At 53.8% G+C, this 24688-nt stretch overlaps 10 protein-coding genes across 10 annotated transcripts; 6 read left to right on the forward strand and 4 right to left on the reverse strand.

Annotated features, from left to right (window-relative positions):
• Positions 1–177: 177 nt before the first annotated feature.
• LTS14_001996 (uncharacterized protein) lies at positions 178–1213 on the reverse strand (the record flags this gene model as incomplete). Its single annotated transcript, XM_064834703.1, has 4 exons — positions 178–620; positions 684–802; positions 926–1059; positions 1112–1213. 4 exons carry the CDS (start codon positions 1211–1213, stop codon positions 178–180), a joined length of 798 nt encoding a protein of 265 aa, XP_064697574.1.
• Positions 1214–2579: 1366 nt separating this feature from the next.
• LTS14_001997 (uncharacterized protein) lies at positions 2580–4448 on the forward strand (the record flags this gene model as incomplete). Its single annotated transcript, XM_064834704.1, has 2 exons — positions 2580–4286; positions 4335–4448. The coding sequence occupies 2 exons, from the start codon at positions 2580–2582 to the stop codon at positions 4446–4448; spliced, it is 1821 nt and encodes a 606-aa protein (XP_064697575.1).
• A 244-nt stretch (positions 4449–4692) lies between these two features.
• On the reverse strand, positions 4693–5940 carry RRP42 (Exosome complex component rrp42; the record flags this gene model as incomplete). The annotated part of the gene is made up of 2 exons (XM_064834705.1): positions 4693–5340; positions 5395–5940. The coding sequence occupies 2 exons, from the start codon at positions 5938–5940 to the stop codon at positions 4693–4695; spliced, it is 1194 nt and encodes a 397-aa protein (XP_064697576.1).
• A 1118-nt stretch (positions 5941–7058) lies between these two features.
• On the forward strand, positions 7059–8441 carry LTS14_001999 (uncharacterized protein; the record flags this gene model as incomplete). The annotated part of the gene is made up of 2 exons (XM_064834706.1): positions 7059–7215; positions 7276–8441. The coding sequence occupies 2 exons, from the start codon at positions 7059–7061 to the stop codon at positions 8439–8441; spliced, it is 1323 nt and encodes a 440-aa protein (XP_064697577.1).
• A 1829-nt stretch (positions 8442–10270) lies between these two features.
• On the forward strand, positions 10271–10788 carry LTS14_002000 (uncharacterized protein; the record flags this gene model as incomplete). The annotated part of the gene is made up of 2 exons (XM_064834707.1): positions 10271–10494; positions 10566–10788. 2 exons carry the CDS (start codon positions 10271–10273, stop codon positions 10786–10788), a joined length of 447 nt encoding a protein of 148 aa, XP_064697578.1.
• A 1499-nt stretch (positions 10789–12287) lies between these two features.
• On the forward strand, positions 12288–14909 carry LTS14_002001 (uncharacterized protein; the record flags this gene model as incomplete). Its single annotated transcript, XM_064834708.1, has 1 exon — positions 12288–14909. The coding sequence occupies one exon, from the start codon at positions 12288–12290 to the stop codon at positions 14907–14909; it is 2622 nt and encodes an 873-aa protein (XP_064697579.1).
• Positions 14910–14953: 44 nt separating this feature from the next.
• Positions 14954–17302, reverse strand: LTS14_002002 (uncharacterized protein; the record flags this gene model as incomplete). The annotated part of the gene is made up of 1 exon (XM_064834709.1): positions 14954–17302. The coding sequence occupies one exon, from the start codon at positions 17300–17302 to the stop codon at positions 14954–14956; it is 2349 nt and encodes a 782-aa protein (XP_064697580.1).
• Positions 17303–18238: 936 nt separating this feature from the next.
• On the forward strand, positions 18239–19507 carry LTS14_002003 (uncharacterized protein; the record flags this gene model as incomplete). Its single annotated transcript, XM_064834710.1, has 2 exons — positions 18239–18791; positions 18828–19507. 2 exons carry the CDS (start codon positions 18239–18241, stop codon positions 19505–19507), a joined length of 1233 nt encoding a protein of 410 aa, XP_064697581.1.
• Positions 19508–20031: 524 nt separating this feature from the next.
• LTS14_002004 (uncharacterized protein) lies at positions 20032–21526 on the reverse strand (the record flags this gene model as incomplete). Its single annotated transcript, XM_064834711.1, has 2 exons — positions 20032–21471; positions 21524–21526. 2 exons carry the CDS (start codon positions 21524–21526, stop codon positions 20032–20034), a joined length of 1443 nt encoding a protein of 480 aa, XP_064697582.1.
• A 1551-nt stretch (positions 21527–23077) lies between these two features.
• On the forward strand, positions 23078–24481 carry LTS14_002005 (uncharacterized protein; the record flags this gene model as incomplete). Its single annotated transcript, XM_064834712.1, has 2 exons — positions 23078–23297; positions 23364–24481. The coding sequence occupies 2 exons, from the start codon at positions 23078–23080 to the stop codon at positions 24479–24481; spliced, it is 1338 nt and encodes a 445-aa protein (XP_064697583.1).
• Between the last annotated feature and the right edge of the window lie 207 nt (positions 24482–24688).

The raw sequence follows: 24688 nt of genomic DNA on the forward strand, positions 1-24688 counted from the left end.
CTGATAGCTGAGCCAGTAACGTGCCCCGCTAATGACTGACCATATAGACGCTCTGGGTCCGGCCACAACCTCATGGATTGTTCGTTCGCGTGATAGAACGAGAATGCTAGATCTGCAGTAGATGTCCCACTTCGTGCTTGGCCTCGACTCACAGGCTAGCTTGATGGAACGGACATGCTAATCACTATCGGGTTCGTCGTCCAACGCTTCGTCTTGCAACTCGCCTCTATCCTCAAGCTGATCAGCTGGATCCTCCATCGTCTCGTCCTGGCCATCCTCATCTTCAGCATCATCGTCTTGATCGACCTCGTCATCCTCTGGCTCGTCCTCTGGATCATCGACATCGTCAGGTATGTCGCCGTTAGTCTCGTCTAAATCCTCGTCTTCTACGTTGTCACGGTCAGGAGGCAACGCCAATCCAGCGTCGCCCTTGACTTTCTTTGCTGGCCGCTCGGCGTCATCCTCAGTAGCATGGCCATTGGCTGTACCATTTGCTAGTGGAGTAGTCGAATCTGCAGCCTGCTCGCCTTCGCCTTCACCAGGTACGACAGTCACAGTCTTTTCTTCCTTGACGCGTTTTCGGTACGTGTTACGCTTATCGCATTGCGTGTCGTTGTATTCTAATCACAGATTAGCATGCTTTTCCCATCAATCTCTGTGAATATGTTGGCGTAGTGGCGTACTCTTGAGCTCAGCTTCCAGACGTGGCAGGAATTCTTCGAACTCGGCATCTTTCAGAGCAGCAACCACATCGGGAGGCATAATGGTCTTTTTGCCACTTGCTTGTGCATTCTCATTGGATCTGCAGGGTTCTGTCAGTATGAGACTTGAGGTCAAGGCATGTAGCAGGAGGAGATGTCCAGGTGGTGCGAGCAGTCGTGGTCGTGAGGAGCCCAAGCTGCTGAGATCGGGTCGAAGTACTTACGTCGAGGCGATGTAGCTCACGAAAACGGTCGCACTCTTATGCAGCGCCAGTAGAGCATCCTTGTGTATTTGCGTGTTTGCTGGTAGAACTCCTTTGGCCAGGCGAGCAATCATGGATTTGGGCAGACTGAGATCCTGCAAATGCGTTAGCTTGAATATTCAGCCAGACTACAGATCTTTATCTCACTTCAACACCAAAGCCTTCCTTGGTGGCCTTCGCTGGCATAGGCTCTGCACCCTCATCCCCGCCGTTTGTGGCCACCGAGACATTAGATTTGCGCGGTGGCATGGCGGAGGATTGGGAGTAGTGTCAGGGTCTGTTGCGAGACTCTTTCGCGTCTTCGATGCAATAGCAGCAGGGATCTGTTCCGGTGTTCGAGATGCAAGTCGTGGCTCAGGAACAACACGTGAGGTACGCGAGATTGACATTGAAGGAGATGTCGCGCTTGGGGCTAGTGAGCGTCTGCGCAACCTTCTCCCAACATCAACCCTTTCCTGCACCACCTTCCCGCTTGCCGCAAATTCTCCTCGTCAGAGCGTTGGTGCATCTTACACGACATCCGTCATTGAGAGCTCACAACTATCAAGACGATACAGGAGGGAATGATTGCTAAGTTGAAGCATGGAGCGATCTTTGTTGAAGTCTGGACATGTGGTCTGGTACCGTCACATATGCTCAAATTCGCGTTATCGAATCAGTAGCTTGGCAGGACGTCTCACGTCAACGGCAATGCCAAAGATGAAGAAGAATTGTTGAGCGTGCTAAGACGCAGATGACCCCTGGCCGATGCTCATGGAAATGACATGGCTCAACGTGATATATGGCTGGAGTACAAGGTCTTACACGAGACGACTACCATCATAGGCCATCTATGTGACCTCGCGCACGGTAAAAATGACTACTGCCGAACAGTCTTGCAGACGAACACGATAGGAAGACAGCTGCCTTCGATAGCCATTAGCCCGACGCCACCAATATCACCTATTCTGGTCGGCTTCCATTATGGGATTTACCTTTCAACGTTTCCAGTCCATCAACGGCGTTCCCTGGTCGCGAGGGAGCTGTGATGGGGTGGCGGATCACAGAATATGCTACAGCTTGAAGAAGACACTCGTCGATACCTACAGTATATATCATCAAACGCAGGATGAGAAGCCCGTATGGTAGTGCTTCTCTGAGCCATGGAGCGCAGCATTGCGTGCAGAATCTGGATAGTATCCTCATGACTCGCTCAACCTATATTGCTGAAGTATTGCTGCCACGAGGTAGCTCCTCACCCCCAACGTTGATATAGGTAAGCAACCCGAAATTCGACCATCACCATACCCATCATTGGCCACCAGCTCTACAAGAACCGTCCTCACACATTCTAACTTCGCACGACCGCTGCAAACGCAAGCGAAAATGGCGTCTCCTGCTAGAGGCTGTTATCCTCACATCCAAAGGCTATATCGCCGACGCTATAAGTTCCTGCAGTGTCCCCTTCTCATCAAAAGGCAAAGAAGCGAAATCATGACTGCAGCTACAGGTACAGCCTCCAACGACCGCCGTCGAATAACAACCTTGTCCCCGTTCCTCCGGCATCTGAGGTTCCCAGAAATCGTTGGCGAGTGCAAATGTTGATCCAGCCGCGCCACCGCAGAGATCTGACAGCATGACCACAATACGAAAGGCAGAGTCTACGCCAACGAAGTCGGAAGAAGCGTCTGCGCCAGCTGCCGAGGTCACCAGATCCTCATGGTTGCCTCGCTGGTCTCCAAAGTCGCAGGCGCAAAGGTTGGAAGTCTCACCACCAGTCCAGACACCGCTCGACTCAGAACCAAACAGAGCGAGGTCAGAGTCTACCGACACCATAAGACCAGAGCGTCCAAAGTCCAACCAAATTCCAGCCCCACGAAGAGTCGACCCCTTGACCTCGCCGTTGCCAAGACACGTCGACGGGAGGAAAATGCTAGAAGCGCTGCGAACGATGGGCTCGCCCGGCGTCCGGCAACTGACAGAAAACCAGATCGCAGCCATCCAAGCAACCTTCAGCGTCCCTAGTGCAGAGGAGTTGGCGATCCGGGCGGCGCAAGAGATCGATTGGTCGTTGACGCCGTATATGCGTTGGAGACGATATGGCGATATTGCGCTCCATCGACCGCGGAATCTCGACATGTCCACGTCCAATCAACCACGCCAAAGGACTTCGCAGGAGACCGTCATAGCAGACCAAGCCGGACACGAGCTGGTGCGTCGATCTGGCCTGCCGTCCCGTTTTCGCAATGATGGCCAGCGGAATCGAGTATCTCCTCGCCCGAGGCCTGACGGGGGCGTCGGTGCGACACCACACTCGTCTGATTCTGGGTCGTCGCGGTCCTCACAAGATACGATCCGCGGTGTAACGGGAAGTAGTTACTCGAGTTATGAGGCGATACCTCGCTATCAGCTGTACGATGCACCCATGGAGGAGCAGGGCGTCGTGCCATCGAGTTCGGTCCACCAGCCTGAAATACCATGCGCGGAGGTTCAGGCTGCGATGCAAGCTCTACATGCCCAGCTGGAGAACATGCGATCGCAAAATGCCGACGCCGCAGCATCTCCACGGATGAAACTCAGTGAGGCTATCTCAGCTGCTGCTGCTGCCATACCATCGAGATCCAGACCAGCGGGCCAAGGTCCCGTGCATTCAGATAGCACTCCCACGGACGAGATTGCTCGCCAGGAACGTCGAGATACCGCCTTCGAAGTACCAAGTGCAGCCATCACAAAACCTACTGCCAGCCCTGGCCAGACGACCCAGGTCCCCAGCATCCTCCAAACCGCACACCACCTCCGCGACTCTACACCCCCACGACACACGCGCACCTTCACTCCCTCTCAGCCCCAAACCCCTCGCACCCCCTCCCTCCTTACCAAAATCAACACCCTAACCTCAATCAAGACTTCCCTCCGCACCGCCCAGGCGACCAACACCACCCCACCATCCGAACAAACCCTCCTCTCCGAAATCACCTGGCTGCGAGCCGACATCCACCACCTCTCCCAGCACCCCTCAAATGCCGGGAAGAAAGTCCTAGCCGAGTTCAAGCTGGAGGGGAAGAAAGTGGAATTGGGCCGGAATCGGGCGTGGCAGGCCGAGGGCCGTGCGAAGGCTGTGCAGATACAGATAGCAGGACAGACGTCGCGGCCACGTGAAGCTGTGCAATGGCCGCCTCCTCGCGGCACATCGATCTACGCTCGTCGACACGGCTCGAGTCTCAAACCATCTCCCTCACCTCCTTTCCCAACGGCACGACATCACCCCTGCCCCTGGCGAATCGAGCTCTACAAAACCCTTCCACGCTGGAAAAGTATCTTTGGCCCTGCGAAGAGTGTAGAGGTACGCTGGCCTCCATCCTCTTCCAACTCTGTATACGGACGTCGACAGGGCCTCAGCGCTCTTGTACCTCCTCCACTGACTCGAGAAGCGAGTTACTCTGGCCCTGCTAGCCCGGTGGAGGAGACGAAGAGGAGACCGGTGGGCGTCGGAGTGGGAATCTAGTAGGTAGGATGGAATCTCTCGATCGTATGGGGGTGATGTATTAAATTGTAGAAATGTAGAATGAACAGGACGTCGGGCTCGAGCGTAGCAGCTCCGTATTCTTGAGTGTGTAGTCGTCCCCCAAGTAAGCGCGCTTAGCGCCAGCAACACGATTGGCGAGAAAATGACCCCCCACAATATCCTTCGCTCTTGTGTCGCTCCCTCGACTGCTCGTCTTGCGAACTCGGTGTCATATCATATCATGTCATATCTCCACCCCCCTCAACCCCCCCAAAACCTCCTCCCCAACCCCACCAGCCTGAACAACCATCTTAATCATCCTAGCCAACACAGCCCTCTTAACCCCACCCCTCGGGGGCCTCCAAACCGAAACTCCCTGATCCTTCTCCCTGGTCACCGCAACTTCCACCGAACTCAAGCTCTGTGAAGCTGCACCCGCACCTGCACCGGCAGACGTGTTGAGAGAATTCGGTAGACCGGCTGCTGTGAGTCGGGAAGGAGGGTCGATGGTGCGGAGGGCGATGAGGTGGAGTGGGTTGGGAGAATCGGCATCGGCATCGGCATCGGCATCGGGGCCGGTTGTGTTTGTGTGTGATTGGGTGACGGAGATTGCGACCACGGCGTCCGCAACGGCTAGCTCCTCTCTACTCGGGTCGAAGAGGATGTTCTCGCCTACACTCATCACCAGCAGCGTTATCGGGGGTTTCTGCCGCGCAGTTTCGTCTTTAGTTGGTGGGTAGAGGTGGGTGGAAGCTTCCCAGTCGTCGTTGAAGAGGGGATCTTCGTCCTTTTCGGATACGAGGGCTGGGAGGCGCGTGGCGAGGAGTGCGAGGTGGGTTGTTAGGGAGAGGAGGGGTAGGGGGTAGGAGAGGGGGAGGGAGAGGAGGAGAATCTGTGTAAGCATTAGTTACGACAGTGGCGGGGTTTATTATGAGCGGAAGCTTACGTCGATGTAGAGGCGCCAGTGGAAGCGCGTGTTGATGTACAGTTTATCCTTTAATGCTCCATCTGCTAGGAGTGCTTCGGTAAGCATGGCGGAGAGGAAGACGGGCAGTGCATCATCATCTCTCATGCCGGGGATATCGATGGCTACTTCAAGCCATTCGTCCCTTCCCTTGCTCGATTGCTTTCCATCCTCCCCACCATCCACATCCATCCCATCATCCTCGACATCTCTCACGCCACCACTACCTAGACCCCGCACACCCTCGTCTGCCACCTCCCCATTAATGCTGTGGGAATTAATGCTGTGGGAAGATGCACTCGGCGTCTTCTCCACCTCCGCTTTGACGCCGACGATGGCTTCGGTGCCGTCGGCGAAGCAGATACGTGCGCTACCGTTCGCGGCTGGGAGGATATCCGTTTCGGCTATGAGTGGGCGGAAAGCTGTTGGGGAACGGGCGTCGGGTCGGATTGGTGGGTGTTGGGAGAGGGAGGTGTGGAGGTATGAGAGCTCGGCGGGGGAGAGTGGGATGCCTGTGTAGGGTGCCATTGCGTGTTGGAGTATTTAGTTCGTTTTGTTCTATCTCCAATGGCTGGCTGGTGGTCAGCAGGACATGTGTTTGTTAGGTATGTGTGTAAGATATAACAAGGTGCGACAGGTAAAAGATTTCTTCAATGGCAGTTTCAATGTTCCTCAACTGCGCTTCCGACCTACAATGTACTACTACTACGATCGCAGCCTTGCAACGCTTGTTTCGACCTGCATGGAAGGGTATAGCTTGTCTGCGTAACACTGGAGTACACTACTCTCTCATCGAGAGCGCAACTCTGTGCAATAGATTTGGATGGGCGATGGCGAAGGTACCACGACCACGACCACGATGTCATTCCTCGCGGCTGAATGAACACGCGATGCCGACAATGCCGAGGAAAGCTCCGAGCAGCCGGCGCATCTCGCATCTCGCATCTCATGATCCTCATGGCACAAACTCACAAATTCAATCATGCGACACCCAAGATTCCAAAGATGTGATAGGTATCCATCAGACTCCTTGGCGGAAGGTCACTCCGACCCAGTACAGTACATGCGCTCGCTACCAATAACCACACGCCAGAGCTGAAAGTGGTTAGATCTGTTAATCATGCTTGCCGGCATCGGACGGAGCACCGCGCATCCGGTCGGATTGGAACGATTCCAGAAGTGCTCGCATCTACTTCTCCTTCTAGCGCTGTGTCATTACTACTGTGTGTAGAAGCAGGCCAAGCAACCCGACCAAGATACAGTACAGCAATCCGTCATGGACGCGCGACCTTGTGGGCCGCGACCCGCGTGTACTTTGTTCCTCTTGCTCCTTCCTGTTCATGCCTGCCGAGCCATCCGATCTTTGCCTTTGCATGATTCCACTGTTATTATTATTAACACCTTCCCTTCCCATCCGCCTCGGTATCCCACCTTCCCACCTTCCTTGCCCCAGCTTTGGTCGAAGTGAAACAGTGGTTGTCGTTGTTGTCGTTGTTGTCCCAACCCTCGACTTCTCCACTTTGCGATTGTGTAACATCCACCACCAACATTGCGCCCGAGAACGAATACATTAAGCGCATGCTACAAAGCAACGGCATATCAAGCACAACATAGCAGACTTCCCATATATCCACCTCCACACCAACATGCCTACGATCCTCCGCAACCCGTTCCGGAAACAGGACGAGAATCTGCGACCGAGTCAGCAGGCCAATGCGATTGAGCAACGTGTAAACGGGACGGGCAATGCGAAGACTGTCGAAGTCCCGCAAGAGAAGGAGTCGACGGAGTATAAACTGAGCGGTATATGCAACGCCTACCATACCTCAAACGTGATCAATCTAACATGAAGGTGGATGACAGAAATCAACGACTCGGGCGTCTACCTCCCCCCCTCCCCCACCGAACGCAAATCCTTCTGGTCCACCACCTCCTCCCGCAGCACCACCTCCACCTCCAACAAGAACAACAAGAACAGCAGTAACCGCCCCAGCCTCCTCCTCAGCAGCGACAATAACGACCAATTCAGCATCTCCCGCGAATCCTTCGACTCCTACCGCCGCTCCTTCGACATCAGCGCCCGGAGTCCCGTGATCAACGCGCTGGAGACTTCGCGGCCGCCGAGGGCGAGTCTGGATGGGAGGACGTTTTATCCGCCGCATCCTCCGCACCCGGCGAGGGCTTCGTTTGAGTTGAGGGGGAGTGGGGGTGGGAAGGGGAATGGGGGGTTCTTGCAGGCGCCGCCGCCGAGGAGTTCGAATTCTTTTACCCGGCCGAGCCAGGTTCCGGCTGAGACGAGGGAGGAGGAAGGGGAGCCGAACACCACGAGCAGTAATTCTGTACCGCAAGATTTCGAAGACGTGGATATAGCGGATAAAACTCCTCTCGCTGCTGGTGGTACCGGGGGAAAACGCGGGCTCTTTTCACGCATCACGGGGTATGGAGATCATTCCTCCGAACGACCTAGTAGTAGTAGTAACAATAGTGGTGGTGCGGATGGTGGCGCGAAGTCGTGGCATCATTTTGGCGGGAGGAGGAGGGGCCAGTCGGGGCAGGGGGCGGAGTTGGGGGCGATTCCTGTCGGTAATAACAGAAAGGAGGATGGGGCTGTTAAGGGGGAGTCTCAGCTTAGGAAGGAAGTCCCGCTTAAGAAAGAGGTGGGTGATACTACCCCTACTACTACTACTACTACCACTACCACTACTACTACTGCTGGAAAGACCGCTGTCAATGAGACTCCCCCGAAACCCGTCGTCGTCGGCAAAGCTGAGAAAGCTACGCCCGTCCCAGCTGCGGCCGCCGAGGAGCAAGCTGTCGCGGGCGCGGGCGCGGGCGCAACGAAAGAAGGACTGGGTGAGTCGCCCGTGGATTCTGGGGTGGATATTGAGCAGGGAATGAGGGAGGTCTCTTTGAATCATGCAGCGCCGGAGATCAAAACGAAGCCTGGTACGGTATCATCGATCGAAGCAAGCCAAAGCGCCGACGCTCTCAGGCCGCAGACTGCTCAGGCGCCGGAGATTCGAAAGTGATTCTTGAGTCGGTTTGCGGAGAGGGTGGAGGATTTGTAATATGCTGGATGCTAGGTGCTTGGGATTTTTGTGCTCGTGCTTGAAAGGGCGTTCACAGGAGGAAAAGGGAGGGGGGGGGGCTTATGGCAGGGTTTGCATAATGATTGGGATTGGGTAATGAATGGTGGTGTTGTTCGGGCTCGAAGATTGCCAGTGGTGGTGTTTAGAGAAGACAAGGTCGGTCGGAGGAACGATCTACAATTCTTTGCATACACTGGATCTTTTTCCTTACGAGACAGATGGTTTTATGACGGTGACAGGGGTGTGGGGAAGACGGGGGGTTTGTTCTCATAGGAGTTCGAGGATCTTGTTAGGTCTTGTGGCATAGCTTTTTAGTAGTGGGAGCATATATAGTATACCAGCTGCTTTTTTCCCGCTGCCTTAACATCCATTCCCCGCGGCTTTCACGTATCAGGCATCTCGTTCTTATAGAACCAACAACAACAACATCTTTGGCGGAAGGAAGTGTATTCCTCTGCCTCAATTCCACTCCACCTAGCACCAACTTTGGCATTTCCAAGGCTCTGGCAGATCCTCGGTTCTGACGTAGATAGTACATATTCAGTAAGGCAGCCAAAGGATTCTATCGAGTCCGCAACGACTTGCCGTTTTCAACTTTGAAAAAATTTGAAAATTTGGCGTTGTAGCAAAGTGGTTACTGCGATTGACTAGAATCTGGTCGATCTATATGGTCTTCTCTGCTATCAATTCCCTTCGGGGGTGAGTCTACCAGAGCGACTCACACGCAAAGGCTACAATTCTAACAATTTCACAGGCGTAGGGTAAATCAAATCTAATCAGTCAAGTTCAGGAATGGTTTCTAATAGAAGTGCAGTTCGAGTCCTGCCAACGTCGTCTGATATCTACATCATTGATATGGCAAATTTTTTTGGTCCCTGGGCCGAGGGAAGCTGGGGTGGTGAAGATTTGGGATCCGAGGTGTAATATGTGCGCTTTCTGGCTCCTAAGGCACACATGAACGATAAGATAGTCCCTGCCTGCGGTGTTCGAGTCTATACACCCGCTCGTCAACAATCCAGGGTTCGGGTGTGGCAAGGGATCGAAGGTGGTCGAAAAGGTAACCAGGGCCTGCTTTTTTTGTCTTCCGCTGAGCACGCTTCTTGAAATCGTACCACGTTTGCAGGATCAGAGAGAACACGGCCTGCATTGACGGGATCTATCGTTCGTGGCGTGTTAGGGAAAACGGCGTAGGGTATAGCTACGACTAAAAGCTAATTCCGATCAGGAGCAACATCAACGATGTAGATGCCAGCAACGTTGGCACGACTCAAATGTCGGTACAACTAACCATTTCCAGACGTTCAGAACGATCATATCTATCCGATTTACATCGATGAGGATATTCGAACCCCCCCCTCTCAGCATGACAGGAATCAACGGGCTCAAAGGACTCGTGTCGTCTCGTCCGACTTGCCCGCACGTCCAACCAAGCTCGTTCGTTGTTGTATTGTGCTTTCCTTGATATGACTACCAGCTGCAAGAATCGAAAACATGGCACCACACCATATACACAATCGAGCTTGTCAGGTCGATTGTGACCGAGTGCAATGCTGCGGCTTCAGGGCTCGCAATAGGTAAGCAGGTTGAATTGGTGGTGTCACTGCAGGGTCGATCAAAGGTGAGGACAACTACAGATCATGCTATGTATATAGAAGCCAGTCTACAATCTACTGCCAGATGACACTACAACACTGAAATCTTCTCGAAACCCAGCACAGCTACCACGACTCGACTCGACTCGACTCGACTCCACTCAACTCAATTCAAACATGTCCCTCATCTGCCCGCTCCGCCTTCTTGGCACCCATATCCAGGCCGCCAAGAACACGGCCAGCTACTTCGAGGGCTTGATTCCGAGTCTCGCCGTGCGGCGGATCAAGTCCAAGATCACTCGTGACGATTCTTCTGCCTCAGCAGGCAAGGCCGCAAGTAAATCTCCTATCGCCGACGCTGCAGTCATCAAAAACAGTACCGCCCAGGTTCCGCATAGCAGGTATATATATCCCAGATCGTGTCTCCAGCTGTCGTCGAATGTGATGGAAGTTGACCATGACTGCCCAGCAGCCCGAACAAAATCTCACCGAAACCATCAATGTCGAAGAACCTCACAAATTACGCGCGTACGGTGGGCGTAGCGCATGCGGATGGTGTATCGTTAGGTCCAGACGTCAAAGTCCGTGGATCTGTTGATATGCGTGTTATAAGTATGGCGTACGTGGATGGTGTTACGCTTGTGCCTGATTTCGAAGTCGTGGCGAGAAGAGGTCCTATCGATCAGGACATTTAGTCCTCGGAGCTTAGCTTTTTGTTGACCAGGTGTGCCCCCCAGTAGCAACTAGGCAGGATGTTGTCATACCCCTTGGGCTGATAAGAAGCCGTGATGAATAGCCGCTTCGTCCGTTAAGCAAGATGAGACCGTGATGCTGATTCTCATATGATGAACACTGTTATGAAGCCTCATTCGCCCGTTCTGTATGCAGCGATTGCACTGCGTATTCTCAACGCTTGTTCTCCCTGCCGTACCCCCCGTCAGGAATCTGTCGGATCGGCCAGAGTACGTTCCAGGCACGACATCATCTATGATAATCTAGATCCATATTTCCACAGTCGCCGATCGCTCAGGATCGACAGGATTGGAACAATCTAACATCCCCCGGTCTCACCCCTCTTTACCTCCACCCCCCAACCCTCCCCTCATCCCACCTCTCCAACCTCTCCCTCCTCAAAAATGCCACCTTCTTCGCCTCCCTCACCCTCCGAACAAACTCCCCCACCTCCCTTTCCGTCGCCACCCCCTCTTCCTCCAACCAACTCTCCTCCAACCCCCGAACCAATAAATCCTGCTCCTGCACCCCCGCACTCAATCGCTGATACAGAGCCATGGGACTAAACGACGATAGTGCGTCCTCACTCTCCGAGACTTTGGTGCGGTGTTGTTGTTCTAGCGCTTTGAGGGAGAGGAGGCGGGATTGGGTTTGGGCGCGGAGGGTGGTGAGATGGGATTCGAGGGTGGAGAGGTTGGTGGCTAGGTGGATGTTTTGATTTATTAGGGGTTCGAGGGGTTGTTGGGATGCGGGGATGGCGGGGTGGGTTGTCGTTGGGTTGTCGAGGAGGGCTGCTTGGAGGGATGGGTCTTGGAGGAGGGTGTGCAGGTCTGCTGTTGTTTTGTCTTTTACTGTGTCTGGGAGCCAATTCGGATCGATGGTTGGGATTTGTGGTATTTGATGTTGGTTGTGTTGTTGATATGCTGGGCTCGCATCTAATTCTGACGCCTCGTTCTGGTGTGCGCCAGGTGGAGGGGGTGGAAGTGGTGGTCCTTGCAAAGTTGTGGAAGTTGCAGATGTCTTTGGCGGGGGAGGTGGAGGGGTAGAAGCGTAGGATGTCTGCGATTGTCCATAGCCTGGAGCCGGACTGTACGACATTGCTGTCGACCGAAGACTGCTCATCGGAGTGCATGGCAAGCAGTGTTTCACCTCATACAAAGCGGACAGCTAATGGATCGCCCCGCTGGCTGGAATTGGTTAGTGAATTAATGAATACCGACTGCACAGACACCACAGGGCATTGATTGAACCTTAACTGAGGTCCGGGTTCACGAGCTTACGTCGTGTATGTTCTATAAACATGTATCTCAAGTTTGACAAGGCTGCATTACCCGTCTACAAGATACGGCACGTCTACACCGAACGGAGCAAACTGGCCATGGACCGGAGACGATAGCTTGGACTTCGCAATGCGACGGAGGACGGGAACGAACAAGGCCAATAGAAGGACCACTACACAACCATGACATCCCCAGCAAAGCAGCCAGCCAAGAAGGGCGGATGGGGCTCGTTGTTGTCCGGAGCTGTTGCGAACCTCGAATCACGTCTCGACACCATTTTAGCAGAGGACAGTGAGGCATCAGCCAGACAACGAGCCAGTGAAGCAGCACTGAAGGAGACGCAAAGCAGGGCGCGTACCGGCTCTGGTAATCTTGCCCCGCCGTCCGGCAGCTCAAATACCGGCTCCAGAGAAGCTTCGAGGACAAGGGTGAACGATCGTCTGGCTGAGAGGTTGGCCAAGGCTACAGCGGCGAAGAAGCTGACTGGTGATGGAGCTGTTGACACACCATCGCGAGTCTCCACACCTGTGCACGATGAAGCAAGTCCGAGGACAAGTGTTGATTCTACGAGATCTCTCGAGACCAAGACGAATGCTCCGGCAGTGCGGAAAGACACTGTGCAGGAGTCCTCAGCACCGTTGGAAGCAGACCCGGAACCAGTGCCAGACACAAACGGAGAGAACGTTTCCAAGCCAACCGAAAGCACACTCCTGACTTCGCGACTACCTATGAACCCGTCCAAAGTCTCCACAGACAGCTCGAGACCTTCGCTAGACCTGAGTCAAGGCGTGTCCACTCGACCATCCACAGATTTTTCAAATGGCCATGCTCAGTCGGACGGAGGAAATGCTGAGGTCGAGAAGGAGATCGCGCAGCTCCGCGAAGATCATGCTACGGCGGAGAAGCAGAGGCAGGAGGAGATGCATGCATATATGGAGAAGATTGACGCCTTACAAGCTAAGCTTCAGTACCTGGCCAAGGAGACTGTGGCCGCCGCAAAAGCTGCGAACGCCGAAAGTCCAGCAGGTAGTCCAGCAGCACAGCTAGCCGAGAAGGATGAGCGGATCGCGTTGTTGATGGAGGAGGGCGAGAAGCTAAGCAAGACTGAGCTACGACAACTACAGACTATCAAGAAGTTACGAGCCAAAGCAGGCGAAAATGACAAAGCTTCTGCGGATGTGCGATTGAGGTTCGAGAAGTATGATAGAGTAGAAGCAGATTTGAAGCAAAAGTTACGACGCGCCGAACTTGCTGAACGGCAAGCCAACGAGAAGGTGAAGCAGGTGGCTGCTATCGAGAAGCAGGCAGATGAGCTGCGTGTAGATCGAGAGAACGCTAGTGAGACTATCAGGACTCTGACGGTACAGCTCAAGGAGTCTAGGGCGCAGGCAGATCGAGCGGAGAAGGAGGTCAACAGCAAAGCGGCACAAGCAGATCGAGAGCGTATAGCTACCCTGGAGAACGACCTGGAAGACGCACAGATCGAGAAGAAGCTAGCGGGAGATCGTGCTGGTAATGAGCTCAAGAGTGTGCAAGCAGAGTTGGCGAGGCAGAAGGAGCGCTTTGACGCTCGGGAGACCGAGATGAGAAACGAGGTCTCGAGTCTTGAGTCGAGGCTTGAAGCTACTCGAGCAGTGGCGGAAGAAGCAACTTCAGATGTGGGTAATCCTGAGAGTAATGTCAAGCTCTTGAGGCAAATTGAGACACTACAGAACCAGTACAGCCAAGCCAAGGCGAATTGGGAGACGATTGAGAACAGTCTGAATGCACGAGTGTCCACGTTCGAACGAGAACGTGATGAAGCTAGTAGACGTGAGGTCGAAGTCAGGAAGAAAGCTCGGGATGCTACAGCCTCGAGACGGAGTGCTGAGGAACATGCTGAGCGGCTGCAGGAGCAAATTCGTGAGGCTGAGCAGACTTTGCACGCCCAACGAGAAGAGATCGACAAGCTGCAGGTGCGCCTTGAGACGTCAGAGCGAACGTTGGGCAGTGCCAAAGCAGATGCAGAGCGTCAGCGCAAAGTCTGGGATGTAGAGCTGTCGCAACGATTAGAGGAAGAAAGGTCGAAGTGGCAGCGCAGCAAGCCATCACCTAGCATGCGCAACGATTCGACTGCCAACTCGAGCCGCAAGGCTTCTGTGGCCGAAATGGTCGGCTCTCCCAATGGGCAACGGAGAGCCATCAATCGCGTGACATCCTCCAATCTTGCCGACCTTCGCACGCACGCCGAAACGCAACGCCCGGTGTCCCGCCGCAGCTCAGCGATGCCAACGCCTGTGTCAGCGCGGCAAGAACACCATGATCGCTCATCAGAGGCTTCGCCCTCTATCAGCCGGCAAGAAAGCACACTCAGCCTCGATACACCTGACATGCCACCAACACCATCCATCGAAGTCGATCAGCCGGACTTTGACGACGCCTCCCACTCGCCACAGCGCACGATCAATGACCTAGTCAGCACATCCACAGCCGCGGCAGGTCCCTCAGTCCAACTCATCGAACGCATGAGCGCAGCTGTACGGCGCCTCGAGAGCGAGAAAGCCACTTTCAAGGACGAAATCTCACGATTATCTAGACAGAGAGATGAGGCTAGAGATGAAGTCGTGGAACTCATGCGTGAGGTCGATGGCAATAGGACCAAGGAAACAGCTGCACAAGATGTCGAGCAAACGAAGCAACGCTACGAAGCCAGCCTCGAGATGCTAGGCGAGAGGGAGGAAGAAGTGCAGGAGCTGAAACAGGATATGGCTGAGATGAAGAGGATGTATCGGGAACTTGTCGAGCAGAAATTGCCTGCTTCATAGCAGCATTCAACAGAATCATGACATAATTCAGAAATATCAGTCTATCAGCCCTCTTTCAGACCGTCCAGATAAGCTACCAACCTTTTCTTGATCACCACACCCACGAGCTTCCCCGTGCCCTCTTCCGTCAACATCAGATGTCGAAGCCCGAGTTTGCCGAACATTTCCACCACATACTCCATTGGTGCTTTGGCGCAGACGCTAATGGGTGTGCGGTCGACAAAGTGGCTCATGTCGAAATCCCCTTCTTCGGCATTCCCCAGCAGTCGTACTTCAGCGTCCGCCTCGTACAACATGCCCAGATCGTTGAGCCCGAACTCGAGTTCGCCTTCGGCAATATATCCCTGGATTATCCCGCCATTCTGTACAAGCGCGAGCCCGGCATCCATGAGTCCTCGATCCTTCAGCTGGCCGAGCTTCTCCTCCAGAATCCTCCGAGAGACTTTGTTCGAAGCAGGAACATGCACAGTGATCTCCTCCATCGTCTGCCTAGGTGGTACTAAATCCTCCGCTAATGCCCCTTCCCGCTGCACAACAGCCATAGCGTGATCCGCATCCAGGAACGGATGTCCGAGAACCGTCTGAGCAATATCGTACACACTCTCCTTGCCCAACGCATCGGCTACCCATTTCGCCACTAGGATGGCCGTCATATGCGGGACGATGTATTCGAGTTCGCCGGTGAGTTCGAACATTATCACGCACAGGGAGATCGTCATGCGGGAGACGCCAGCGAGGAAGGCGGCGGCGCCTACCATTGCGAAGATGCCGGGCGAGATGACGTCGGAGGTGGTAGAGGGAAGGGATGCGATCCATTGGCCTACCAAACGGCCAAACAAGGCGCCGGCATCGAGGGCGGGGATGATGACGCCGGAGGGGACTTTGATGCCGAAGGTTATGATTGTCAAGACTAATTTTGTCAGGGTGCCGTAGACGAGGTAGGCGATGTAGGTTCCTCGATCCGATTGGGCTTCTTGTTGGCAGAGCCAGGAGTTTCTTGTTTCGTGGGAGCGGCAATCGACGAGGAGGTTCTTGATGATTGCATCGCCTGGTTCGCGGGTCAGAGGGTTGGGGTACTGGAGTAGTGCTGTGGCTGCTACTACCAGGAAGACTTCGAGAACGGGGTTTCGTTTGATGATCTGGAAGCTGCGGAACCATTTTGACCACATGAGGTTGAGTCGGCAGAAAAGACCGCCGAAGATGCCGCCGGCTATACCGAGGAAGACGAAGATGATGTAGTGGATGGGGCTGTATCCTGTTCCGTAGTGTGTTTCGAAAAGGACGAGTTTGCCTGTTCCTGTTGGGTTGAGGGCTTTCAGCACCATAGCTGCGAAGAGCGAGCAAAGGAATGCTCGCCAAAGCACCTTTCGAGGGAAGTATGTACTAATCTCCTCATAGCTGAAGAGTACCCCACCGATCGGGGCGCCGAAGGCTACACTGAGACCTGATGCACAGGCAGCTGAGAGCATCTCTCGCATCTTGCGGCCGTTGTCGCGATACTTTGGGAAGTGTTTGGCTACGAGATATCCTACGCACGTGGAGATGTGGACGAATGGTCCTTCTTTGCCCAGGCACATTCCGGTCGAGACGGCGAATACGGCGCCAAAGGCTTTGACGAAGAGGACTTTGAAGTCCAAGAAACCTGGGATGATGAAGCCGGACAGGATGGTTTTGATTTCGGGGATACCGGAGCCGGCGGCCATGTACATCGTCTTACCTGTAGCGACAGGCTGCGGTGGAGCACTGTGCGGACCCTTGTCGCCACTCCCTGGTGAGGTCGACGGTAGCGAGCTTTTAGTCAAAAGCGTGGCAGTCGAGCTTATGAGGCCGAAAGCGAGGGCGAATGCGGTGTATATCGCGAAGCGCGAGGCGTAGGTCGAGGACCACTCCTTGAACGCTGGACAGTCAGTGCCGATAACGCCATTGGATGCGATGCCAAACAGAGGCGTTTTGCCCTCGCAACAAGCTTCTCGGGTCATGAATGGGTTGTGTGAGCAATAGCCTAATTTCCAGTCTGAGGCCGTGGCGGCTGCGATATCGACGAGAAAGGCTACGCATGCTGTTAGTGTGCCTATGATGGCTGCTGCAATCCAGCCGGACGCCTCGTCGAAAAGAGTTGAGAGCTTGTACCGTAGGCCATTACGGCTGTGGATGAAGCGGTGGCGGTAGGAGTCTTTTACTAGATCGTGCAGCCAGTCGATGGTCGTGTAGTCGTTGTATGGTAATCGCTCGCCAATGGAGATATCAGCCATCTTCTGCTCCTCGACAGAGACATGGCTCTTGATGATGCTGCTGGCCTCTTCGTCGTGACGGAGTCTGCTCAGTCTTCGATCTGTCAATCGTACCTGGCCGTGCTCGGCTCCGAGCAGCGGGCTGCTTTCGTTGTCTGCCATCTCACTTCTCGCCTCTCGTCTTCAGCACGAACTCTGTGGACTCAATCGCCAAAGAGCGAGTGGCAAGATGGAGAGGTAGTGCAGGAGCGATTCGGACCTGTCGTCGAGTCTCCCGCGCATGACGTGCATTTCCGAGCTGGAGCCGCCATGAGATTGCCTGGCGTAGGGTGAGATGCTCTTATCAGAGGTCCAGAAGGCGTTCACTGATAAGGTCGCAGCAAAGAGCAGATGGTCCGTGCAGATATCAGATCAGCCTCTTTGTGGCACTGCCATCACATCTCGAGCGTCAAGACCAGTGCTTGCGAGGCGCTTGAGACCTCGTCAAGCCTCTTGGAGTGCACGTGCTGGTTGTGACCTGCACAGCATCAATGCCGAACATGTGGACTCGGTATTGCGAAAGCAGGAGCAGGGGCTAAGCCCAGATCCATTTCGGCTCCTGAGCAGCCTATTCTACTGGTGAGGTTGGTCACGCGACACTCTGCCGTGGCCTCAACATAAACATAATAGTACATCGTCGTCATAAACACAAACGACAGCAATGACCGGACAAATGTAAGGACTGACAACTTCCATTCACCTACGCTCGAACGGCTGTCTGTCACATGCTTCCGGTAAGCCAGCCAGTCTTCTCCACTTCCTCCCACCCTGCAGAGACACAGTACGTCACACCGGGGCCGACGGCGCAGGCACCGCATTGCGACAACATGCAGTGCCGAGCCCACGAGCCCTTTACCCGAAGTTCGAATGACTGTAGTATTTCCATGGCGTCGGCAGTGAAGCATACAACACTGCCTGGTGCAACTACAAGTGCGTCCTCCACATCCGTTCTTCTCGCAGTCCTCGACACACCCCTCGAAATTCCACGACCCGTATCGTCGACAGCATAGGCTAACATGCTCCATCTGGACGTCCAGGTATACAATAGATCACCACAAGATGTCCTCATCTACCGACCACCAGCCCGTCGACAGCCCATTGGGTCTGCGACAGATTCCATACCATTTCAGCAACGACAATGCAGACAAATCAGCGCTGGAGCTGGTTGAGGCACTTGATGCAGAATGGAAGGAAGCAGAAGGACCCGTCGTCTTTGTGAGGTTCACCGACGGCATCACGAACACGTTGACTAAGGCCACAAAGAAGCGACCCGGACGAACCGAGTCCGAGATCGACGAGGAGGCAGTGTTGATACGAGCATATGGGAAAGGCACAGATGTGCTGATCGACCGAGAACGAGAGCTCAGAGCACACAATCTGCTAGCCAACGTTGGCTTGGCTCCACCGCTGCTGGCGAGATTCGATAACGGTATCATGTACCGATTCATCCAAGGAGATGTCTGTTCACCAGAAGATCTGCGGAAGCCTGAGGTATACAGAGCTGTCGCGAAGAGACTTGGGCAATGGCATGGCAGTCTGCCCATATCGGCTATAACCTCCACGCCAAGCCTGGAGGCCGCACAGTTGGATAAGCATTGCGGTTTGAAGAACGGTAAGCATAGCAGGCCTATGCCTAACACCTGGACAGTGATGCAACAATGGATCGATGCACTACCGCACGGCACAGAGCAAGAAAGGGAGCGCAACAAGATGCTCGACAAGGAGCTTGTATGGCTATCAGAAAAGCTTGGCGACACCCCTGGCATTATTGATGGACTGAACTACATCTTTGGCCATTGCGACCTCCTTTCGGGCAATGTGATTGTACAACGAGAACCTGGCTCAGAAAGCAGCAATGGCGACACAAAGAAGAAGGAGAAAACAGCATCCTTCATCGACTACGAGTATGCGACACCCTCACCCGCAGCCTTCGACATAGCCAACCACTTCGCCGAGTGGGCTGGGTTCGACTGCGACCACACCGCCGTGCCAACCAGATCACAACGGCTGGAATTCATGAAATCCTACGTTGGATCTTTCCGCTTTCACTCGATATCAGATAATGACAATCTGGCGATAGATATAGATCTGCATAATGATGTTGTGACTTTAATGCAGCAGGTGGATCTGTTCAGAGGCGTTCCAGGCTTCTATTGGGGCATCTGGGCGTTGATACAGGCGACTATCAGTCAGATCGACTTCGACTATGCTACTTATGCTGATCTGAGGCTTGGAGAGTACTGGAGTTGGAAAGGAGAAATGGATGGATCGAGGACGAGAGAAGGGCGAGAAATGAGTGTCAGGGAAAGGCGATGGGCAGAAGAATGAAAAGCCCGAGCCGCTCTCGAGAATTGTCGTAAGCTCGACGAGCATGAAATGCAACCCAAGAAGGAGTACGGTGAGCTGCTGGTGCCTGCTGTTCAACATAGCACGCTCGCAACGTTGCAGTGGGTTTCAGCGATGTCTGCCGCTCAGCTATGTGTGCTAGGAGCATTCCGTGGTTGACGTGCGATCGGAAGACTCTGACTGTCTGTAGGGAGGCGACTGATGGTAAGCAAGTTCGGGACGATGAAAGTTAGGATGGTACATGACCGGCATCTGCGACTCCTGAGTATGGAATAGATTCTTGTACAGACGATATGTATATACGTCGCGCTCACAACCTGATGCAAGTTCCCGGACAGGCTTATATTGCACATTTCACTTCTGCGACTCTTATACAAGTACAATTCACGTCATGATATGTATCCTGTAATGATAACATAACGCTTGCTTTTCGTAAGACAGGGACTTCTTTTACGAGCACAACGTGCTATCGAGAGATCAGCTAAACCCGTCCATGCGGATATAATCTACCAACGAGCCGCTTTCAGCGGAAAAGGCTGCTCATCAAAGTCTCCTTCATTCCAACGTCGAACATCCTGACCACACAGCATCCAAAGCTTCGCGTCCAGCTCCGCTCGTCTCGACTCCTCCTCCTGCTTCCTGTTGATCGATGAAGGCGACTTAGCTTTCACGACTGCACCTCTATCCTTCAGTGTACTGACACCAGCGAACAACCCAGCAAGCCTCGCAGGTGCTCGGCCAGGACTCGTAGGTCGTGCAATTCTGACTTTGCGTGGCGAAGGCGTCGAATCGCGGAAAGCTGCAAAGGGTGAGCCGTTGGCTAGTGGTTCGTCGATCGTCTGGGGTGGCGTGATGTTTGGTGCTCGTCGGAGTGCATCGCGGCTGCTTTCTGGCCTGTTGAATAGATCCGGTCTTCGTATTGGCTTCTGCGCGCTCTTCGAAGGACTCTTGCGTGGGCTGGGCGGGTACTCAGTAATGTCCATGTCGTCCTCTGTGTCGTCGGACTCGACATCCTCCATTGACAACTCGCCAAGTGGTATAGCTGGTCCTTGCGGTCGACGTGGAGTGGCTGCTTTGGGAGTACTTTGTGGTTTCGCCGGGGAGAAGGCCTCGTCGTTCTCCTGATCGGCATCGTGCATGCTGTCGTCGTCCGATACTGAAGGAGCTGGCTGCTGGAGCGCGGGAAAGCGTGGCAAGTCGCCGAAGATATCATCCTGCCTAGCTTGGAGCACAAAAGGCTGCTGTGGCGGACTTCGAGCTCGTCGTCTGCCAATGACGCCAGTGGGCGAGCCTTCACTCCTTCTTAGGCCGGTAGTGCCTCTTTGTCGCGCCGTGGCAATTGGTCTCCTGTGCCTAGCTGGAGCTGCTGGCTGTACAGAAGCAAAGTCCATTATATCGACCTTGTCCTCTACTTGAGCTTCCATCTCCGTGATATGGCCTCTGCTCCGCGCCTCTGTCACAGCATCTCGTAGCTCAACCGGGACTTTCGCGTGGATGCTTGTCATCAGTCCCGCCCGCCTTCCGAATGCACTGTAGTCATCCTGTATCAGACCGCCCGCCTCTGCATTGAGTGCACTGTCCGGATTTGGCTGGATGAGTAGACATGATATGACGACCAAGATGTCCCTGAGGGTGAGCTTGACATCCCAGTCACGCTTCAATGTCTCCACACAGACGCCTCCAGTCTGTGGTTCAACATTGGGATGGAAGATTGGAGTCCGGAAATGTGCCGTGGGAGGTTGTTGTGGGTAGTTTGGAGGTATGGTAAGATGGAGCTTGAACAGTCCTCCTGCAAAGGGCGTATGGCTAGGTCCAGCAAGCAGTACGTCCAGCTGTGTCAGGTCGTCGTCGTTGGTAGAGGAGGCTGGAAAGAGGTAGTTTGGAGGTAGAGGCTCGCTGTGGAGACTGCCATGATCTGCCGCTAATCGTCGTAGGCTTCGTGCGTTCTGCTTTTGTCAGTGATGGCTGTGAGATGCTGAATGGGATATTCGTCTGTACCATAATGTTGTCGTTATTTCATGCAGCATGTAGCTATACTACGCGCTGTACCTCGAGCCCCAGAATTCAATTGCTTCCAATACTATTTCGTGCTCCCAAGATGCTGTTGTAAGCCAATCAATCATATGTAATGCATTATCGTTGCGCAGTGTCTGTTTACAAGTCATTGCTTGGCTACAAATTCGCTTTCATCAGGGCGACGCGACGCGCTGCAGCAAGCGCGTAAAGTGGCATCATTATCGTATGCACCGTGCTTCTTTCCCTCTCCCTCTCCCTATCTGTCTCACATGCTCATCCTTCTATACTCGCAATTCACACACGCGACAGTCGTCATGATCGTGACGCGACATGATTTCGTGCTGACATCTCTTCCATCTGCCGCACGTAGAATCACGGCTAACGGCACACGATGACCATCTCTGCTGCTTTAGCCAGAAAGACGACCATCTCCTCCTTCAAGATCCACACTCTCCGCACTGTGCTCCCAAACATCATCGTGCAGTGCGGAGTAGGTAAATGTATCAAGATACAAGAGATGGTGAGCGAGACGGGAGAGTAGCCCAAGACGGTAGGCTATCATTTTCTTCATTTATCGCCATGGCCTTTATGCAGAGACCCGTATTGTTGCTAGTGGCATGCCACGCAGCAGGTATCTTTTGCGCAGTGCCCTCACCGGATACACTAGGCGACATAAGCATCCTGGCGTATGATAGCTTGCGACGTAAGATGCTCCCATCTACACCATCTCGCTATAATTGACAACGACCAGCAAGCGATAGGAATACCACAAGTGCAGCACTTTTACTCAAGTCGCCCGTCGACTATCAAGCTGCTGAGGCTGCATGTACATCCTTGAGCGAGAGTCTATGGTCTGCAACCACAGACCAACCATTCTCAGCCGGCCTCAACAGCTCGCTGTCCTACGAAGTCTATAGTGGTCGAGTCGCACGCGATCAGCTCTTCTGGGTAGGCAACTGGCAGCATTATGATCAACCACCATGGAACAAACGTGGCTCTCTATGGCAACACAATCCACCCGGACCTCCCAGCTATGGTCCCCACAATCCTCATGGTCCAGCAAGCTGTCAAGCCATGCTTCCGAGTGGTGATGTGCAGAGCGTAGACTGCAACACCGCTCTGCCAGCTTTGTGCTCTCAAAGTGCTCCAGCTTCCAACTCCACCTATGCAGATACGACTGCGCCTTACCAAGTGGTCCAAAATACTGGCAGCCAGTCTTTGCTCGGATATCGAGACTTCCTCACCTTCCACTTCCTTGGCGTGCGCTTTGCTCTTGCGCCCAAACGGTGAGCTGCATCCAACCACTTCGAGACCAGAAAATATATGGCCAGAGACTAATACTACACGTCCTGCAGCTTCACTTACTCAACTGTGTACAACGCCGCGACAGGCCTCAACTCGGCCTTAAAGGACGCCTTGCAGTGCTTACAGCCAGTAGGTAATGGACCAGGAAGTACAGACTGTCTTTTCCTGAATATCTGGACCACTTCTTTGCCTGCCTCGAATGAATCGGAACCTGCCACGCTTAAGCCTGTCATGGTGTATATCTATGGTGGCGGTTTTACAACCGGTTCTGCTAGCAATCCTACGAACGACGGCGGCAATCTTGCTGCTCGGGGCGATGATGTGGTTGTGGATTTGGCCTACCGACTAGGTGCCCTTGGGACTCTTGCTTTCAACGATGGCGTACACAACGGCAACTACTGGATCTCAGACCAGATTGCTGGATTGCAGTGGGTTCAAGAGCACATTGCCGGTATGTTTCAATATCACATAGTAATGCTCGATGTACTGCGATTGCAGCAGCTAATATATACGACAGATTTCGGTGGAGATCCATCACAAGTGACCATCTTCGGGGAGTCTGCAGGCGCACAGAGCGTGCAAGCACTAATCGCATCTTCGAAAGCTCGAGGACTCTTCCGCGCGGCTATCCTGCAGAGCACTTACGTCGACACTTATCTGCCTATCTCGCAATCTGTCGACTCCTTCACCCTTCCGATTTTGAATGAGACAGGCTGCGCCAACGTGTCCGATCAATTCGCCTGCTTAGAGGCGTATAACGCCACTGCTCTCATCAATCTTCCGACGACAGCCAATGCACCAACAATCGACGGCACGTACCTCGTTACGCCATTCATCGATCTCAACGTCACTGCCGCCAACAAAACCACGAGCTCTATTCCGGTCATGATCGGGGTTAATCGAGATGAAGCCGGAGTGCTCAACCCTCAGCCAACCTTTTCGAATGTGAACGCCAGCTTCTACAACCTTAATCCAGGCGAAGGGATTCAGAGTCCTCCTTACAAGGTCATAGAGGCTGCACTAGCTTCGGGACTGTTCCCACTCGGTCCAGGGCCCACAGGCAACGACACCCTGCAGAATGAAGTCTTCAACGCGACTACGCGCTTCTATACCGACTATCAGCTCAAGTGTCTCGGCGAGCAGCTCGCTTATACCGGAGTGGCGACCGGTGTTTGGCCTGAGGTGTACTTCTACGAGTTCAACCGCACCTACCAACCTCCCGGGTACAATGGCAACCATGTCTGCCAGGCGCCGATCACACCAAGTCACCCGAATGGTGACCCAGAACTGGAGTACTTCAAATGCCACGCCGGTGACCTCGAGCTTTCCTTCGGCAACTTCGCTCGTGATGGGTATCCCGAACGTGACGAGTACGACATTCCGTTCTCTCAGACAGTAACAGATTACTGGACTTCCTTCGCAAGGACCTTGAATCCTAACCCTGCACAAGGGTATCTGGCTGCGAGAGGGTACTGGGACACGCTCAGCCAGCAGTCAGTAGCTGGAGAATGGCAGCCGGTCAACACGACAAGTCCAAGTATGATGTTGTTGCAGTGGAATGGGGCGATGGTGAGCTTCGGTGATCAGCCGCAATGTGCTGTCGTTGGGGAGTCACTTCACGGACTGCTTGGGTAGTAGACAAGTCTATCGACCGCTGGTCGGGGTCGAATTAGAAACAGATCACGATACAGGAACGTGAGGGCAATTGTAATGCAAAACAAGCTGCGCCAAGCACAGCTCATGGCATTGGATCTCGGCTTCATCGATCGAGGTGGACGAACCGAAGTCTTCTTCGCATATGTAGTCGACTGATTAGTTTATGCGCACACGATCTTGTGATCG

Source organism: Recurvomyces mirabilis, assembly GCF_035927965.1.
Source record: "Recurvomyces mirabilis strain CCFEE 5264 chromosome Unknown scaffold_4, whole genome shotgun sequence".
NCBI lineage: Eukaryota > Fungi > Ascomycota > Dothideomycetes > Mycosphaerellales > Teratosphaeriaceae > Recurvomyces > Recurvomyces mirabilis.